We start from the raw sequence: 20,200 nt of genomic DNA, 5'->3' as shown, positions 1-20,200 counted from the left end.
AATTAAATTATTTTGATTTAAGGCTGTCGGTGGGTGGACAATTAAATATGATTTCCGCCTACTGCCTGAGCATATAAGTAATTGGGGTTAGATGTGGCATAGAATAGAGCCCGAATACTGAGTGCCAAGTGCCGAGTGCCGGGCTCTACAGTGCCTGCTGTGCAAATGTAGAAAGATGCCCCTGACATTACTCAGAGGCAACGGCTTGCTTTCGTTTTTGCTTGTGTTGTCAATATTTCAGCTGAGATGAGATGAGAGCTTAGCACAGGTAACTAGTTACCTGTGGCTGGGCTTGGTATGAGTGCTGTGTAAAAGTGTGAATTTTTTGGCGCAGTTCAATTAAGAGAACGAGAATTGTAATGCGCATAATCAATTAATTAATTTTTATTATTTGCTCGCACGAGAGCTGAGTTCGGCCAATTAACAAACGTGTTCAACAAATCGTTCGTCTCAATTGGCAATTTGCCAGGGGGATTTCCTCAGCTGTTGTTGGGACAGCAGACGAGAGTTTCGATTAGGCGAATGCAAATCGCTTTGGGTCTATATATAGACAACAACTTAAGCAAATCGCTTTTATGATCAAGAACAGCAACAGCAAATGGATGATGCCCATTTTATATTTTTCTGTTTCGGCATAGGTCAGTCTGGTATTTGGCCCAATTGATTGCTTTCTATATCGACAAACGAGTCGTATGATTAATTTTCTAAATTTCTATCAATTCCCTGGGCTGATTTCTCTGTCTGTGCTTACTCGCCAAATGTTGGAGTAAATTATTAACTAGCTTTTGTTGATAAACAGGTTTTTCATCCATTGTTTCGCACATACATTTCTATCGTCCGCGAATTGAAGCTGCAAAAAGAATTCAACTGAAAATTCTGTACAGCTGAAAATGTTGACATTGAGTCATATATATATAAATATATGTTTTGCTAATATATCTTATTTATTTTGCTTAATGCTGTACAATTCTGAGAATTTATTCAAGATAAAAATGTTTGATATATATAATATATTCGAATCTTTTGCAAATTTGCAATATTTTAGCATTCATTTCATTAACATTGTAAGCTGATGTTAACTAAATGTTAATCTAACATAGAGTGCTGTAAAGCGCAATTATTTAAACTAAACTATTCTATGGGCCTTATTTATGTAATCTGCAATATGTTAGCATTCATTTCATTAACATTGTAAGCTGATGTTAACTAAATGTTAATCTAACATAGAGTGCTGTAAAGCGCACTTATTTAAACTATTCTATGGGCCTTATTTATGTAATCAGCTGTTCTAGCGGTTGATATCGATGCGCATATCATGTGATTACAAAACTTTGTACTATACTCTAAGGTCAGCTGACTGTATGCATGGTAGAGTATTTATTCTTCACATTTTGTATTTGCTCGTTGCTATTTTTGTTGCTGTATTGCCTTCATTGCTGATAGCTGCAAATTAAAAATGATGAGAGACCTATATAAATCTTCAAACAAACTTTTGACGTATTGAAACTCTTATCTCTGGACAGATAGACATACATACGTGTATAGGATTTCCAAAAGTCGAGTGTCGCTGAGTGCAGATTGCATTTAATTAAATAAAGTTGAATGCTGGCACAACTCCTAATTGGCGTTAATGTTGAACAGCGTTCCGCCCGCCTGCCACGCCCACACAGCTGACTAAATATTGCAGTTAATTGCGATGGCTTAAGCGCGTGTTGCAATAAAAACAACAACAGCAGCAATAACATCAACAATAACAATAACAATGCGAATTATTGCAACTGCGACCGTTAACAGTCGTCGCAGCTTTTCACATTTTTCATGCACTTTGCATATTTACATGCTTGCATATTACGTATACGCGACGTAAGCCAGCTTTATGGCACAGCCAATGCCGTCGTCGACGTCGCTGTCGCAGTCGGCGTCGCGTGCTGCCGCGTTAATTGTCGTGCATTAATCGGCAAGAATAACACTGTGTATATAAATCTTTTCGCAAAGCCGCCGAAAATTTACAGTTATTTTATTTGCTTGCGCTTGTGGCATGGCGCAACGCGCCGGCGTTTTACTTTTTTTTTTCTTTTTCTTTGTGTTTGTGTTTTCATTTCGCTATTGTTGTTGTTGCTGTTGCTGTTGCTATTTGTGAAGCCTATACTAACAAGCGAAAAAAAAAAAAAAAGATTTGTTATCAGCTGTATTTCATTTTGGTTTTGCGTCTTCCTACTATTGTTGTTTTTGCTGCTGCTGCTCTTAGTGTTTGCTTGTGTTTGTACAGTGGCTGGTCTTGCTATCGGCAGCGACGCGGCGTCTGCTGCTATCGGTTCCTCCACTTGATACTGTGAGTTGAAATAAAAAGCAACAACGCTGTCAACTGAGCGTTTCAGTTCGACTTCAGCCGTCCTCGCAGAAAGTAATACACCTGCGCTATAATTCAGCGTCAAAGACGACGCCGACAACGCTGCTCTGTTTGCGTGCGCATTCGCTCACTCAAGCGCGCTCTCTGTCTTACTCTCTCTGTTGCTCAGCAACAGCATCTCTTCTACGCGGCCGTGTGCTCTCTCGCTCTCAGTTCGTTGCACGATCAACGGCGACGGCGTCGCTGCTGTTAAGTTATTTAAAGCATTTTACATGCAACGTCAGTTGTAAATGAGACGCCGCTTAAATAATTACAAACGGATGAACTGTAAACTGAATACAAAATAACAATAACCGTTACCGCTTAAACTACAAATACACTTCGTTTCGCCCGCTTCAATTCAAAAGTAAATTGTTACGCTCTGTCGGCCGGAGCAGACGCTGTGTGAATAATGCGCGCCTTTGTTTATTTCAAAATAAAAACCATATTCGCCTTTCCAACCACAAAAAGAACGCATTTTTGAAAGAGCGAAAAGAGTAGAATTCGATTTGTGTGTGTGCTTTTCAGAGAGTTGCCAAGCAATAACAACAACAACATCAACATCAACCGAATAATAATAACAACAAAAGCATCACAAAGCTGGCAATATTAATACATCGTAGTCCAGAGCCCACAGTATCCAGATTCAGTGATAACGTCATCCGTCGCTTACCAGTATTATTAAAAAAAAAAAAAAAAAAAACAACCACACAAAAATAATAATAAAAAAAGTGCTCGAATCTTTTTGTTTCAAAATACGAATATCAATTATAATAATTGTAATACATTTGCTGCTGCTGCGGCTGTCGTCAAGGTTGTAACAGGAGCGCGGAGAGCTTTTTATTTTTGCTAGCCGTTCGACCGAGGAGGAGCTGTCACTCGTCACACACACATATACGCACGCTTGTATACTTATACAACTATACGTTTACATACGAACATATTCCTCTTTCTGTTTGTTTGCTGTCGCCACGCTGCTGCTGTTGCCGCTGCTGCCGCTACTGCTGCTGCTGCCCGTCCGTTACATTTTAGTCGCAGCCGCGTCAGCGACGCCGCGTGTTGTCGCCTCGTTTTCGCCGACCTCAAAACAAAACACACAAAACAACAAAAAATAGCGCAAAAAAGACACAAAACTAAAATATATACAAAACTCAAACTCACACACACACAAAGACTTAGCAACGATTTGTGTTGTATAACGCACGCGTGTGCATTGAATTTAAAGCATCTTAATATTTTGCACGCATTTCCTTTCGGACAACATGAAGCGTCTGATGACCTGGGAGCGCGATCTGGTCGATGCTATGTACGAGTAAGTCACACACACACACATCAATGTATATCTGAAAGCAGTTAAACTGTTTGCAAACGATTGTGTTTATCAAGAGTAATTAATTTTAAGTAGTGCTGCAGCTTTTCAAGTGCATTGTTTTGTTTTGCAACACATTCGTTTGAGGCCTCAGTCCAACGCCGCTCCTTAAGCAACAAACTTGTTTCACTTGCATTGAACTCGACTCTTGACAGCCGTGCACAGTGAACACATTGCTCAGTGTACGATGTGCAGTGTACATTGTACAGGGTACAGCGCGCAACAGCTGCCAAAATCAAAACAAAAACAAAATAACAACAACATCATCTATGTTTTATAATATGTTTCAGTGCCGACTGCAAAGCATGAGAATATGCCCAGGCCAGAGCACTGCATGGCAACTGCATATGTTATGAGCAGCGTCTCACTCTTATACTAAAGCAGCTGCTTGTTGCAAATTTCGAAGAGTGGCCGCCATAACAGACGCATGCATTCTTTGCTGCCTGCGCCGGTCACTTAGCACACTGTACTCCAGGCATTCCTCATTCTCTCTCTCCTCTCTGTTTCATTGTTATGCTATTTACACCCACAACAACTCTCACTCGCTCTCTTTAACTGTCTGGCCTCTGGCTCGGGGTAGCACGCATCGAACAGCAAACAGTGTTGCCTGGTAAGCGGGGCAGCTAGTGCTGCAAAAGAATCGATATTCCGTAATATCGATATTCACGATATTTTCAGAGAAAAAGATCGATAAAAACGATATATCGAACACTTCTTTTAAATGTTAATTTTCTTGCTTAGAACCTATTATAATATTTATATTAATTATGACTTCTTAATGGATAAAATGGCAACCATTTCAAGATTAAAATAAAAGCAACAGCATCAAACAAAAACAAATTTATTCAACCGAACAAAGTCGTATAACAAATTATTTTTCATTAACTTAAACCTAAAACAGCAATTCATTAAAGCTCAAATTCACTATGCTCCTTAAAATTATATTATAATAATAACAAAAACAATTGCCTCCATGGCAGTTTGAAAAAGAAAAGAAATTAAGACAAAACCCATTGGTTTTTATTTAAAAAAAATAGTTTGTTTACTGTTTCCGGTTTTAATGACGCCCTTCTGGAATTAGCAATCATTCCAGCTTTGCTAAACATCCTCTCGCTCTCAGAGGACGTTGCCTCATATTTTTTATTTACGAAGTGCAAAATGCTACCGGACTTGGGTGCCAATTCACTCTCTTGCAGCGATGGATGCATGCGTGTTAAGTGATTTTTAAGGCTTGTGGTATTTCCATTTGTTTTGCAGACCTTAAAGCAATTTCTGCACACCGCACAACCATCCTTTCCTTTTTCAAAATATTTCCACACTTCGGATTTTTTGGGGCTCCCACGGTCTTATTTTCTTCATCGGAGTCCACCCTCGCCGCGCCTAAAACACACAAGCTATGATTCCAAGCTTTTCCAATAGGATATATCAATTGTACTTACGTTTTCTTCCCAAAAACTGATCAATTTTTTTTCTTTCTATTGCAATCAATCAATCAATTTGTATACAATTTAGCAAAATTAAATAAATGCGCTTCTTACACAGTTAAAACCAACGCCAAGAATAACCATTTTTCGATATATCGATACTAAGAAAACCATATCGATCTTTTGCCAAAATTCGAAAATATCGATTATAACGATTCCGATCCGATATTTTTGCAGCACTAGGGGCAGCACAGTAACGTAACCGGCAGGGGGCGCTTGTTATGCCGTTGACGGAATTTAAATGCCGGCATTTACCTTTATAAATAAATTAGAGGCCGGCAGCAATGCCTGGCGCTTACTTGAGTTGCTACCAAAATTAATGAGCCGCAAATCGAATGGCTTTAGAGTATTTCCCGGTGTCGCACACTTATTTGTGTACACAATATCGTATCTAAGGCTATGGCTCTTTCAAATTGCTGTCTAAATTTAAATAAACAAATAGAAATTGTTGGCAGTCGATGTCTGATAGATAACGGGGCTTGTATTAAAATCCGCGAATTTAGTTCAAGGCGAATATGTGAATAGAAGTCAAGTCTCGAAAGTAATTGCCTGTATTCGAAGTACATGCTTAAAATCCATAAAAGTTCGTTAAGTATGCAGCGTTTTGCGCAGACTGTACCTATTTCCTGCCTACTCAGTGCACGTCTTTGTGCTTCGATAAAGAGGCGTAAGTGACAATGAAATAGAAGTTTTTTAATGTTTCCTTTTCACTTCGTATATAGTACTTTCAACTGAATGGTTTATGGCACATCGGAATCGGACTATCGCCATATTCAACTTTTGTGCAAACTGTACTCCGCTTGAAGATGTAGAAAGCGTGCAGTCATTAGGCTAACAAGCGGCACATGTTGACAATAATTTTAGATGCTCGCTTAACTGTTTCAGCCAGCTGACGAGTCGCAGCTTTGTCACATGCCTAAATACATATAAAAAAGTACTTTTATATATATATATGTATGTATTTTTGTAGTTATTATATCCATTAGTGTTTGCCCGGCTTATTGTGCGGCTGTGTACTTTTCCGTTTTATTTACAAGCCAGACCGTGTGACAAGTGTGTAAAGCAGATAATAGCAAAAACGAAATGGGAACAAAAAAAGCAAAGTTGGCCATGAGCAAATCATGTTGATAAAGCCACGCAGGTCTTTCTCCCATTATTAGCACTTAAGCGGAGGTGGTGAGCTGAGTCTGGGCCCCACTGTGATTCATGAAAAGATGCCGCGACACGCTTATTGATCATGCCAGTCCACCAAATGTAAATACAGCCACAAACTCAGATACAGATACATAAATATAGACATGCGGAGATATTTATGGATATTCTTTTAATATTTGTTCAAGTCTTTTAGTTGAGACATTCACGTTAATGTGGAAAGTTCAATAATGATTTCAGCGAATTTTTGGGCCTGTTAATTAAATGTGCATACATCGGATTCTCGCTCGAAGTTATTGCAATGCCTGAAAGGGTCTTTGTTGGCATTTTCCAGTTTATTCGATAGGCATTTTGAATACATACATATATATTTGTAGATGTATGGAATTTTTCCAAAGTCGGGTTCAAATTCCAACGGCAAAATGTCTTTGCTAATTATATGCTATATTCATTAACTATTTTTATTTTTTTAGCATGACCAAAAGTTGTGATTAGCGATCATAATTTTAGAACTGAGCTGAACTCTGACAGATAAAACTTGAATAGAAACTAAACTAAGATCGATCGAAGCTGCTAGACACATCAGGAAATGAGTCTGAGAATATTTCTGGCTATTTTCAACTATTTGAATAATACAAAAAAAATAATGCTAATCAAATTCGTTGAATTCCGAAATATGATAGAGAGTGTGATTCCTTATCAAATTTACGTATTCGATTAGTGACTCAACATATTGCTTAGTATTTTTATTGAAATTTCAATAGAGCGTATTTGGAAGAAGTAATTATATCATAATATATATATAGAAGACCATTAGAAACATAGAACTGCAAATCCAAACTGCGTCTTTTAAAATATCTTCATTATGTCTAAAGATTTTTGGTCATCTAACTCCTTGTATATGACCCAATTTGTATGTTATTTCTTAATTATTTTAAACGAACTGTAGAAAATTGAGAACAATTTCATATACTATGAATGTTTTCATTATTTAACGATCTCATATATAACTATATATGTATAATCTATCTGGCAATCGCTTGATTTGCTTCATTAATATCTATGATAATTATTGAATCTCACGGCTATAAATCATTTAAGAGCACATGCTAATATGACGCAAATGATATATTATCTGTTAACGATCATTTCAAAGTAAAATGTTGATCACCTTTTCACGTCTGCGTGTTAAGGAATAAGCTTGAAATGCCATTTTTTTGAACATGTGCCACACATGATGTGTCTTACATATTATAAATTAAATTCAAACCAGTTTAGATTACATTTCTAGAGAACTGGAGCTACGCAGAAAGATATGTTATATGTCTGCATGTATGTCTGTAGGTAGTACATATCTTACTTATCCAAAAGCAAATTTAACGAGAGTTCTTTGAACTGCTCTGCTCAGTGGCGCATAAATTACAAGGCCAAGTTCTGATATCTCTAAGCATGACTGCGAAGAATGTTTCATAGCCGGCATAGATAAATGATGCCTGTCTCTTAGTCACAATCAAAGGTTTTGGTTTGTTTTGTTTTTACCGCTATCAACGCTTGACTACAAATTATTTTAAATCAGGTGCGTCACGAAGCTTACAGAGATTGCTCAATATGAATGGTAAAGGGTATCAATTGTTTGCGTAGTTTGTTGTTAAGTTTTATTTTCCCTGTAAAATTACTCACGGATCTATTAGCACACGAAGGCATTCATAAGACTCGGGTACTTTCCAATAGCTGTTTTATTTACACAGTTAATTTTTAGATTCGTGATACATACGCGCGATTAGATATATAGAGACAAGCAGCGGCTTGTGCAGACGATCAGTTGATTGATGGATTGATAAGAATTGGCAGATCTAATCAGACTGATTAATTAACTACTTATGAAACTATTCGTTGCAATTTTGAAATATTTTAGAAGCTACTAGCATTACTTTTTCTATGGCATCTATGGACGTTCAATGCTTGTGGATCTATTTTTAATCGATCTCTTGGCGGAGAGCGGTGTGAACCGGTTTGAGCAAAAGCGGAATACCAGATATACAAATATTTACATATATATTATATATATGTAGGTATATATATATATATATATATATATATATTCTATATGCACGAACTTTCAGCATCTGTATATATGGGATTCATTCTGCGTTTCGAAATAAATTTGACAAAAACATTTCCACATGCTAAAAGCATATATAACATCTATAGAAAATATAATCGTGTATAAATATAATATATGTATAATTGTAGGAAAGTCTATGGTCCATAAAACACATGCACAATTAAAGTTCTTAATTCTTAAGTATTTGTGGTATAATTGTAAAACCAAGCATTCTGTTTCATAATGGGATTTCAGTTGATCAAATATATTTCGCTAAGCAGAGCTGTTTACAAGTTTCCTAATCTAAATATAATAACTGAGCAATTTAGCACTCGGATCTGGAGTTTTGAAACTGCGATTTGACAGAGTTAAACATATCGGCTTAAAGCAACATTCGAATAACATAAACAAATCTTGTTTCTCGGGATTAATTGGCAAAAAATGTCTCGCTTGACGCCCAAACATGAGCTTGGTGTATTATTAATGAACTTGCCTTGAATATTGGATGTACTATATATAAAAGTATATGTATATATAGCTCGATATCTTAATGGACTCAGGTGTGGGCTTACATGTATATGACATGTCCGATAACTGTCCACTACAGCTAAAGCTCTCTCTTTATATACATATACATATATAGATATAGATATATAAGTCTTTGCCCTATCGACCGACCGACCGATTGGACATGTGTAATGCGAAATGGTTTCTGTTTATGCGAGTATCGAGGTGTTTGCCTGCGAGTGTATTGAGAATGTAGAACGTATGTATGTAGATCGAGTGCGGCCAGAATGAAAGAGATATCTAGTGGTAAATGTCTGCCTGTCGGTGTGTGGGGGTACGAGTATGAGTACGAGTACGGGCATGGGTATGGGTATGTCTGTGGGTACTCGCTCTGGTATTTGCATAGCATTCGCATTCGCCTTCAATGTGTTTTAATTTGCCAGCCAGTTGGTAAAATGTTGCTCGATCGGTCGGTTCGCCTCAGTCAGAAAAAGAAAACATAAAACACCGAAATTCATCAAATACGCTTTTTAGAACTGATCGCATATTGCGCCGTGTTGAGGGCTCTTAAGTTCTGATTAAAAAATAACAAAACGAAACGCCAAAAGTGAATTTCAAGAGTGTTTTCAAAAGTGTTTGGCAAAATGTTGAGAAATGACTTTAATGACTTCTCTTCAGGCTGGGGCTATACGGCGCGTCGTCGCCTGCTGCAGAAGCATTGTCTCTGTTTTATTTTTATAACAATGACAAACTAGAACAAGATATAATAAAAACACAGCTCTAAATTTGTGTGCGAACGCTAAAAAAAAAAAAGGAAATAAACGCAGTTCTACAACTTTTTTGGTGTATAACAATCGAAAGTAACGAGCTCAGTATTTGATTTGAAGTATTTTTCAAGTGTTTACAACAATTCGGCACGATCCTCTGTCGAATCGATAATTGACAAGCGATAGCAGCAAAGATGTCGGAGTTGCGGCGCAGTTTCAGCCGCCTATCGATGATCGTTTATCGGGCAACGCATTCCAGTGAACAGTCCTGGCGCGAGGAGCTGCTGAGGTACAGTCAACACTCGTTGGAATGATCAGAGTGATGTTCAAAATGGGCAGCTAAAGGAGTTGAATAGTTAGGGAAATTAGTGGGCTTAGATTTTACTAGAAAACGCAGATTAATATATGTAAATGAAAAGTATTTCTGGTTGACGTTTTACCGAAAAACAAACAAATATCGATTTATTTGTACGATTTCGCTGATACATATATCGATGTTGTTTATTGCTGACATTGAACTCTTCTTGTCGAAAGATATATGTTTTTTAGTATAGATATATGTATGTTTATAATTCATTTGAACAATTGTTCAGCTGTGAGCGCTAAAAGTTAGTTAGCATGTCTACAGTTATATATATTTATATATACAAATACATAGAAATTAATGTATATACATAGATCGCTGTGTGTATATCTCCTTAAACTGTTGTTTAATTGAATGATGCCACAAATATTAGCATGCAACGCCGCTCATTACTGCCCCCTAGCAATTGTTTAAAGCATAGCTATAAATATATACTCAATACATATACATATATATCTATACATATCTATAGCCGTCATCTATGTACTATACGACGCATACGACTTAAAACATCTGCTCTGCTCTGTTCCACTCTGTCTATATAGAAACAGCATTTCTACAAATTTTGTTTACCCGGCGCACACGTTCTTCTGTATTCAAAGTTTGACAAATGTGTCTACATATATTCTAGCTGTACCTTAAGTCATATCTATAGACTGCACAATGCACACTTTCTTCATATACCTTCCTGATGACTTTTGGCATTTTGCTTCTTGGCACTGAATTTGCCCAAAATGAAATTGAAATATGACCTTTGTCGTATATTTGCAACAATTTCTGGCATGATATATGTGTATACCAAATATATAACAGCATAGATCTTATATACAACATGTAGCTCTAGCGGTTTGAATTAACAAATTTCTCCCTTGTTTCGGTGCTTGCACCCAGTTGGGTTCAGTTGTTTGAACAAGTTCACAAAAAATATCAACTGATCTAGTTCATAAGCGGAAATTCATTTGCAGTAAATTATACAAACTGAAAGCTAAAACAGACCAGAAATATCCCAGCTATAAATCTATATTTATTATTCATAAATAGTTTACTCTGTGGTGGGGAAAGCCCAGCTAGAAAATAATTAGATTCATGCCGAAATTCTAGTATATGCATATTATCGAAAATGGTTTAAACAAATGTTTGGCTATAGCTCTACTTTTGTATATGAAAATATAGCTGGTAGTATTTATTTTCTTTTTTAAAGAATCGGCTAGAATTTGGTAACAGAATATTAAAATCCAGCATAAACTGCTATTGATTGGCTTTACGGCTGATTTCAACCGGTTAATAACTGATTGACGTGCATTAATCTATATTGTAAAAAAAAAAAAAAAAAACAATACTACTTTACTTGAAAATCATTTCGATTTGCTTGACCAAAATGACGTCAAACGGTTTCATTCACGACCTCGGTCAACATTATATAGCCAGCTAACTTTATATGTAGAGGCCCGCTTTATAGTTGCATTTCGATTATAAATACCTTGGCAATCGGCCAAGAACTTTCAGTGATCAACAGAGAGAGATATATATAGAGTGAGCGGGAGAGAGAGCAAAGGAAACCTCCCAGCAAATTGTTTAATCATTACTTTCACCATGTCTTAGGTCAGTTTCGTACTTTTTTTTTTTTTCTTTATCTCGAAATATTTAATTGCGTGCAATTAGCCAACTCTACTTATCTGACTGGAGCAATGGAGCGTAGAACAAAAATATATATAGAATGAAGATAGCTAAGTCTTACATAAAATATGTAAATATAAAATATACGTAAAATATACCTTGAATTTATATATATACCTGTATAATTTACAACTGGTCAACCTTTTTTTCTATCTTCTGTATAAAGTTGCTGAAGCTCTCTATCTCCCTGAGCTGATCTTTTTTCGAGTCTAACACAGAAACCCTTGGCAATGACTCAGTGTGATTCCATTGAACTTGCTTACCTGCCTTTGGCAACAGCATTAGATATACGGCTCGTACAGCCCCTGCTAGTTTAGTCATATTGTTCATAATTGAAGCTAAGCTGCGGTTAGCCAAACGAAAACGAGAGTGCAGTAGTTGAAGGCATGCTCGACTATGAAGTATACCCTGTAAACCATTTATGTAGAAAATATAAGAAATAAATGACTATAACTTGACTTCCAATTCATTTAATCGCAATATGATCAAGATATAAAATATGAGAGCTTTTCTTTAATATATGAAAACTTCATAAGATTACGCTAAGGTAAAATAAGACGAAATGAGTAAGTGGAGGAATGCGAGAAGAGAAAATGTTGGAAACAAATTTACAATATATATACATCTATAGATGGGATGTGAGCATACATACATATACATAGCGAAAGTAGAAGAAATAAAGAACGATTCGTTAGACCCATGTTTGTATGAGAATCCCCAATATGTATAAACATATGGCATATTTTTAACCAGAATTGATAACTTGCCCGGCTGTGTACACCATTTTAAGACATATAGGGTATAGCTGTGTGACAATGCTTGAGAGACCGGTTTATTTGCATGCGATTACTTAGAAAATAAACACAAATTTCGAAAGCTTTAACTAATGAATGTTATTGTCAAGTTCGATGTCAATTTCCACGAATTTTTGCACAGCTCGAAATGACTGGAGCAATGCACGGTAAACCATTTATCAATATCCGGAGTTGACATCAGCCTGAAGAAGAAGAAGAAGAAGAAGAAAGAAACTCATTTGGGAAGTTGTCAAGTTGAGTGATGGAGCGAGAGAGAGAGAGAGAGAGAGAGAGAGAGAGAAAGAGAGTGCTAAACAGAGCTCGTCTTTTAATTATAAGAGTAGCAAAAAGCCGATTGAACAGTTCGAAAAGCTCTCTTCGCACTTTGCTTGAGCTTTGGATTTCGACTCAAGAGTCAGTTACAAGCGAGCTTTGAGCGCCATCGAATTGTGGAAGGTTTGCATAAGTAAGCAGAATAGCAGAAAGAGGTGGTGCGAGCAGAACAAGCTGATAAAGCGTGAAATTGCAATGAAACGCAAAATATTTGCGTAAAATTCAGGTATGCACGACGAACAGATGCGCTCTAAAATATAGAATATTGGTAAACTTCTCTGTTTCTACTCCGATTCGAATGAGATTTTAAGAGCTAAAACATGATCAAACAAATCTTTTATTCTCTAAATCAAATGAAATTTATTCATGTCTTCTCAAGTCTCTCCGAGTTGTCTCTCCTCTCATAATGAGAATCAATCACACAATTCTCCATTTCGACCTCTCTGTCCTCTTTTGAATGCGTGCAGAGTATGCAAAACGCACAATGAGAAGCGAAATGCATTCATCTCTGCTATTGTTATCGCTACTTTTTGATGTAAGTAGCGTTACAATTTACAGTTGAAATTTGCGATTACTGTAATCGTAGCTCCAAATGGCCTGTCCATCCAATTGGCTTCGCAGTGCGAGTTTGACTCTTGATCGCGATTGTGTGAAAGCTTTCAACGCAGAGCTTTTGCGGAAAGCTTGCGAATTATTCGTTAAGCTAAGGATCGCCGCTATATACATACATACATAAAAAAAAACTTTCATCTAATCAAATAAACTGCAACTCTTCATGATCGTCATACCTGTCTTTGTGATTTTCGTGTGCTGCTGCGGCGTTTTACTAGAGACTCTACACTGGTAATTGGTTTAGCTGAAAAGCAAATATTCTTATTTACATAGTAAGGCCTGGATAACTCTTAGCCCTTGAACCTCTACAACAGTGAATCTTTTGTTGCTTAAAAATAAAATAAATGTGTACTTTACATATATGCGTGGAAATAAAGATATATATGCACATGTACATTTCCTGTTTTTTCCATGATTTATCAAGCGCAATGTCAATGGACAGTCTGCTACAACTTTATGTTTGTATCTCTTGTTGCCAGGCAATTATAATACTCATTGCTTCTTAATTGTGTGCATGCAATTATATCAGAGATCTATAGAGATATTATATTTCTTTAATACGTTTTATATCACCTTATATGCCCTACACTACACATCAGATTATAGAAAATTTTAACTAATTTCATATTTCATTATAAAATATTCCTAAATTCTGTTATCAACCCAAGTCGGACAGCACTTGCTAATAATTCAATCTGCGCTCACTTGGGGTACTTTAAAAATACAAAATTGACAAGATGACAACAGATGTTATGAACTGAGATGGCATGCACCAAATGGCATACATATATAGGCTATCAGCTCTATTGATAAGAGAGACACATAAATAGCAATGCGACAACAAAGGCTAAGAAATCGTTTAGCTGGTTGTAAATACAGTGGATGCTCGCTTTGACTCTATATGCATATGTATAAACATTTGTATATATTCTATTTCCAAAATAAAATTTACAATCTATACTAAGAATCAAATTCTATTAATAAAACTTCTTTCAGGAAATGGGAATCTTATTTATGGAAAAAAGCATTTTAATGTGGGAAAGCATTTATCTTTCTCGTTTTTAAATTTATTAAGAGAAGACTAGGAGAGATTGTGTAAACAGTAAATGTAAAGATGCCTAGCTAAAAAAATAAGAAAATTATATTTATATTCTTTTTCTTCTTTTTTCTGAAGTCCATAAATTTTTATGAATAAATTAAGCTAGGCATTAAAGTAATGAATTACCGACATAACCGTAGTAAAGTCCACGTGCCTGAAACTAACTCTCTCTCTCTCTCTCTCTCTCTCTTTCTCTCCAATAGGTATCGGCAGACGCGCTTTAGCTCGCGCCGCATGCGAAAACGTGTCGTCTTCAAGCATGGCGAATGCAACGTGGTGCAAGGCAACGTGGCCAAGAGACGCCGCCGTTATCTGCAGGTGAGAAGTCTGTTTTATATTTAGCTGAAGATAAACGCACACATACATAATATAATATATATGTATATGCGTCGTTGGGATTATGCAAATGCAGGCATATTTCAATTTACCTTCTATTCGCTCCAATTATCTAACTCAAGTCAAATGCTCCAAGGCAAAAATGCGCCAAGTAACGATAAGAAATGCAAATGTGAAAGAAGGCCTAGGGGCGGGAGGGTAGGTTCTTTTAGCACATTTTACTTTATAGCGAGTATCTAAACCATAGTTGAACTGGTTCCATATTGCTGCTATTAATATGAAACGCATCGTTATACTAAAATAGTTCTAGATTTAGCTAATTAGGAATCCGAATTGAGTCAAACGTCTCAGCTAAGACTCAAACATGGAATATTTAGTTCATGAACGGATAGATTTTGAGCTTTAAGCCTTGAACTACTCTAAACATCTCTCTCCTTCTTCTCGCTCCCTCTCTTTACCATTCACTATGCAGGACATCTTCACCACCCTCGTGGACGCTCAGTGGCGCTGGACGCTGCTGGTGTTTGCGGCCAGTTTCGTCTTCTCTTGGGCGTTCTTCGGCGTGATCTGGTGGATCATAGCGTTTGCCCACAACGATCTGGAGTATATATATCTGCGCAATACACAGCCGGAGCTGATTGCCAATATGACGCACACGGTGTGCGTGACGGAGGTGAAGGGCATGATGACGGCCTTCCTGTACTCGGTGGAGACGCAAACGACCATCGGCTATGGCAATCGCTATGTGACCGAGGAGTGCCCGGAGGCCATATTCACGATGTGCATACAGTGCATCACGGGCGTTTTCATTCAGGCCTTCATGGTGGGCATTGTCTTTGCCAAGCTGTCGCGGCCCAAGAAGCGCGCCCAGACGCTGCTCTTCTCCAGGAATGCGGTCATCTGTCATAGGGATGGAACACCGTGCCTGATGTTCCGTGTCGGTGATATGCGCAAGTCGCACATCATCGAGGCTCATGTCCGTGCCCAGGTCATACGCAAGAAAGTGACCAAGGAGGGCGAAGTGCTGCCCTTCTATCAGCAGGAGCTGCATGTGGGCGCCGATGGGGGTGAGGACCGGCTGATGTTCATCTGGCCAACTACCATTGTGCACAAGATCGATCGCAATAGTCCGCTCTACATGCTCTCCGCCTCGGATATGCTCAAGGAGCGCTTCGAGGTGGTCGTCATGCTGGGTAAGTTTCACATTAAGCCGCAATCAATCCTGTCTCTAATCTTTGCATCTTCGGCTTACAGAGGGCGTCATCGAGTCCACGGGCATGACGACGCAGGCGCGCAGCAGCTATTTACCCTCGGAGATACTGTGGGGCCATCGGTTCGTCAATGTAGTGTCCTTTCGCAAGGAGACGGGCGAGTACGAGGTGGACTACACGCTCTTCAACAACACCTACGACGTGGACACGCCCCTGTGCAGTGCCAAGCAGCTGGACGAGGTCAAGTCGGAGTGCACGCGCAGTGCCAAAAGCGGCATAGGTAAGCTAATCTCTAGACCCATTTCAATGAAGCATATTAAACTTACTAAAATTTATTGTTATCGATCAGTGCCCTTTGGGGATCGTACGCTCTCCACGGCCAGCATGTTCCAGCGCATTGCATCGGCCGCGTCTGTGGATCACCTCGATCCGGCCAGCGATGAGTCGTTGGACTCGGGCCGTTTGCAAATACGCTCGCATTCCATACCGAACGGCGTCCTGCCTAGCGAACTGGAGCCACTGAACAACAACAACAACAACAATCACCATGGCCATGGCAAGCACGGCGCATCGTTCACCATGGGCGGCCACAATATATCCATAACGACAACGGCGCCCAGCATACCCAACCTAACAAGTATTAATGAGAGAACCAACTCCGGTAATTCCATAAACAGCAGCAACTACAGCAACAACAACAGTCTCAGTGCGTTGAATACGATAGCAGCTGCAACCGCTGCACCACCGGCTGGAGCTGCTGCTACTGGCAGCAACAGCAGTCGAGTCAAGCAAGCGAATCCCCGACGACTGAGCATCAAACAGGATCAGCTGCCCATCGATTCCATGTGCTGATATTCAACCCGAGCAAGCGGAGCGGACCCAAACTGATGTTGTATTCTAAGTGTAGGCTCCTAGAAATCTAGTTAGAGTACATAATATAAATACATACATACATACATACATATAGATTGATAGATAGATGTAAGCAGAGCGCTCACTCAGATGTAGCTCTGTTAGCTGTGAACTCCTAAAGATCCCTAACAAGCGCATACACACTCCCCCTCCCCGTCTATACCAGCAGCAAGTCCTTACCGACGCATCTGGTTTGTATTTAAAAAGCAAACACAAAAAAACTTGATGATAATTGATGATTTTAGTATATCTTTTTCCGTTAGTGTTAGTTTTAAATGAATTTACTATAGATAAGCTCAAATTGATATTATAACAAATACCGAAAACGATATAATGAAACCAAAATGCTGCAACTTCCATGTAGAATCATATAAAGTCTTCAACTATATAAAGCTCATGCATGTGAATGAATGAAGAAAACAAAATGAAATGTAATATGATTTAAAAAACCTTCCTTAAACGATGATTGTTCAATATCTCAATTACCCAATGTGTAAATATACCAAATTATAGCAGAAATGAGCTTCAATTGTTATAAATAATGTGTGGACAATAAATGGAATGAGCATATGTGAATGTTAATTGATGTATTTTATTTACATGTTAAGTGTCGCAAAGATTATAAAAATGAAAAGACCGAGAATATACAAAACACCTGATTAAATATATTATATAAATATATATGCAAAATACAACCTGTTTTATTTTAACATCTATAAACTTGTTTTGCATTTTGCGACCGCCATTAATTTTTTTTTTTTTTTTTTGTTTGTATATATATTTTAAGCGCTGAATCTGTACAATGCAAGTTTAGTACCTTAACAACACAATTAGAATTTTTATATAACACCTAACCTTCTGATGTATTCAGGAGGACTTACAAATATATATTTACAAGTATCCCTAAACGACTTATCTCATATTTTTGGCAAAACCCAAGCGTTTTAATCGCCTTAGTGGTCTCGCAGGAAGCAATCTTCTCGCTAGTCTGCTCCGGTGTCTAGCCAGTCTGTCACTATATCGGCTAGTGTGTCTCCCAATCTGTTCCTCCACAGTAAACAGTTTCAAATCTCGATGTAGAGTTGAGCCGCGCACATACCATGGGCAGTTTGTAATTTGCCGCAATACACGATTTTGCAGGACCTGTATGCGTTTATAGTTTGATTTTGCGCATATTCCCCAAATCTGCACACCGTAGAGCCAAATTGGGGCTACACAGTGGACATAAACCGCTCTCTTAGCTCTGAGTGACATGGTGCTGCGTCTGTTGAGCAGCCACCGCAGTTGTTGCATGCGTTGCCCACATCTCCTAGCCACTGCCTTAAGATGAGGACCAAATGTTAGACGCTTGTCAAGGGTGATGCCAAGGTACTTTGCCTGCGAAGGTTGATCAAGTGTTTCGCCATCTAAACGTATAGGCGGGGTGTGGCTGATGAAGGTTTTTAGGGTGAAGCAAGTGTTGGTGGTCTTGCGTGGGTTAATCTTCATGTTCCATCTTTTGCACCATGCTACTAGTGTGTTTAGGTAGCTCTCCACTCCATTCGCAGCCTCAGTGGGACATTTTGAGCTGTAGAGCACCGCTATATCGTCTGCGTAAGTAGCGAGAAGGGCTTTGCCAGGATTCTCCATGTGGCGCACGCTAGGGGAGGGTAGGTCGGCCGTGTAAATGGAGTAAAGCAGCGGCCCTAATACGCTGCCCTGAGGAACTCCAGCTCTCATTTGGCAAGGAGTCGAGTATGTGTTCCGTACTCTGACAATAAATTGCCGACCCTCCAGATACGATCGTAGAATCCCGAAGTAAGGTGCTGGGAAGAGGTTTTTGATTTTGCTGAGAAGCCCTGTATGCCAGACCCTATCAAATGCTTGCTGCATATCGACAAAAACTGCGTTGCAGTATTCCATGTCATCAAATGCCTGAAGGATGTGCCTCGTCAACCGGTGAACCTGCTCCACAGTTCCGTGTCCTTCTCTAAAGCCAAACTGATGGTCCGGTAAGATATGACGTTCACTGATGATATTGCCAAGTCGATTGGCAATAAGTCTCTCCCATACTTTGGAAAGTGACGACAGCAGACTTATTGGGCGGTACGATTCTGGGTCATCCTCTGGCTTTCCTGGTTTGTGGATCATTACAATCGCTGCCATCTTCCATTGCTTAGGAAAGAATTCCACCCTCAACATAGCATTAAATATTAAAGCTATGAAGATGATCGCCCGAGTAGGGAGGGCTTTTAGCGTTGCATTGCTCAGTCTGTCATAACCAGGTGCTTTCTTATTCGGCAAGGACTTTATGACTTCAGCAATTTCCTCAACCCTAACTGCCCTAATGGGTAAGGACATTTGTAGAGGTGTCTGTAGACTATCAGTGGTCTCTTCGATCTGATCAGCAGTGGCAAATTCATAGGGTGTGAACCTGGCTTCTAGATGCTTCGCAAACGAATTCGCTTGCTCCTCTTCGTTCTTAGCTAGATCACCGCTAGGACACCGGATTGGTACCTGCCTAAACGGTTGTCTCTTAAGTGACTTGGTACACTTCCAAAGCGAGTATCCAGCATCAACTGTATAATCCAAAGAAGCCAGCTTCTGCTCAAAGAAGTTGCTTCGAAGTTCTCTCAATACATTTCGTAGTTGCCTAGCAGCCCGGTTCCATAAGATTCGGTCCCATGGGTCCTGCGTTCTGATTGCGCGTCTACGAAGTCTTCTTTTTTGCAACAAAAGATCCCTGGCCTCTCTTGTTAGTCGAATTCCATAGTTGGAACCTATCTGGGGCTCAGAAGGTGTTGATGCAGCAGCAGCCGTATAAATGCTCTCAGTGAAGCTATTGACAGCCATCTCAATATCTTCACCAGAGTTTAGAGTAGTGTTTAGCTGAATCGAGCTCTCTAAATGTTGCCTAAAGACGAGCAGGTTTGTGTGTCTGGTTATTAGAGAGCGATTTGCGTTAACGTTTATGCCTTCTGTCTCAATATTAATGACTAAAGCCAGATGATCCGAGTCCAGATCCCAGCTCTGAGTTATGCTTACTCGAAAATCCGGTATTCCATGATACAGGGCAAAGTCTATGCAGGACGGTGTGTGGTGAAGCACATA

At 38.8% G+C, this 20,200-nt stretch overlaps 1 protein-coding gene and 2 long non-coding RNA genes across 10 annotated transcripts in view; 1 reads left to right on the top strand and 2 right to left on the bottom strand.

The window, feature by feature from the left end:
• The window catches only part of Irk1 (Inwardly rectifying potassium channel 1), a 33,329-nt gene extending 15,524 nt beyond the window's left edge, over window positions 1-17,805 (top strand). For 5 of the 8 annotated variants that reach the window (XM_089462392.1, XM_089462390.1, XM_018004478.2 and 2 more), the window contains exons 3-6: window positions 14,855-14,969; window positions 15,460-16,180; window positions 16,242-16,478; window positions 16,548-17,805. In XM_089462392.1, the coding sequence (XP_089318518.1) occupies window positions 14,855-14,969; window positions 15,460-16,180; window positions 16,242-16,478; window positions 16,548-17,050 (1,576 nt within the window). In that variant the 3' untranslated portion in view covers window positions 17,051-17,805. Of the gene's footprint in view, window positions 1-3,562; window positions 3,702-8,718; window positions 10,062-13,523; window positions 13,784-14,854; window positions 14,970-15,459; window positions 16,181-16,241; window positions 16,479-16,547 lie in introns of those variants that run through there. The other 3 variants (XM_018004505.2, XM_018004487.2, XM_018004496.2) reach the window with 3 other exon arrangements.
• Window positions 774-2,326, bottom strand: LOC149270287 (uncharacterized). Its single transcript, XR_016268600.1, has 3 exons — window positions 2,219-2,326; window positions 1,538-2,143; window positions 774-1,443 (listed from the first exon to the last, which is right to left on the bottom strand). It is a non-coding gene; the product is annotated as an uncharacterized LOC149270287 (long non-coding RNA).
• On the bottom strand, window positions 4,584-5,441 carry LOC149270286 (uncharacterized). The gene is made up of 3 exons (XR_016268599.1): window positions 5,297-5,441; window positions 5,198-5,233; window positions 4,584-5,138 (listed from the first exon to the last, which is right to left on the bottom strand). It is a non-coding gene; the product is annotated as an uncharacterized LOC149270286 (long non-coding RNA).
• Window positions 17,806-20,200: the final 2,395 nt, after the last annotated feature.

This window comes from Drosophila arizonae, chromosome 2, assembly GCF_054131065.1.
Source record: "Drosophila arizonae isolate 15081-1271.41 chromosome 2, UAZ_ARI_1.0, whole genome shotgun sequence".
In the NCBI taxonomy this organism is placed as follows: domain Eukaryota; kingdom Metazoa; phylum Arthropoda; class Insecta; order Diptera; family Drosophilidae; genus Drosophila; species Drosophila arizonae.
The sequence above is the reverse complement of the archived record's forward strand: the minus strand, read 5'-3'. Positions and strand labels throughout refer to the sequence as shown.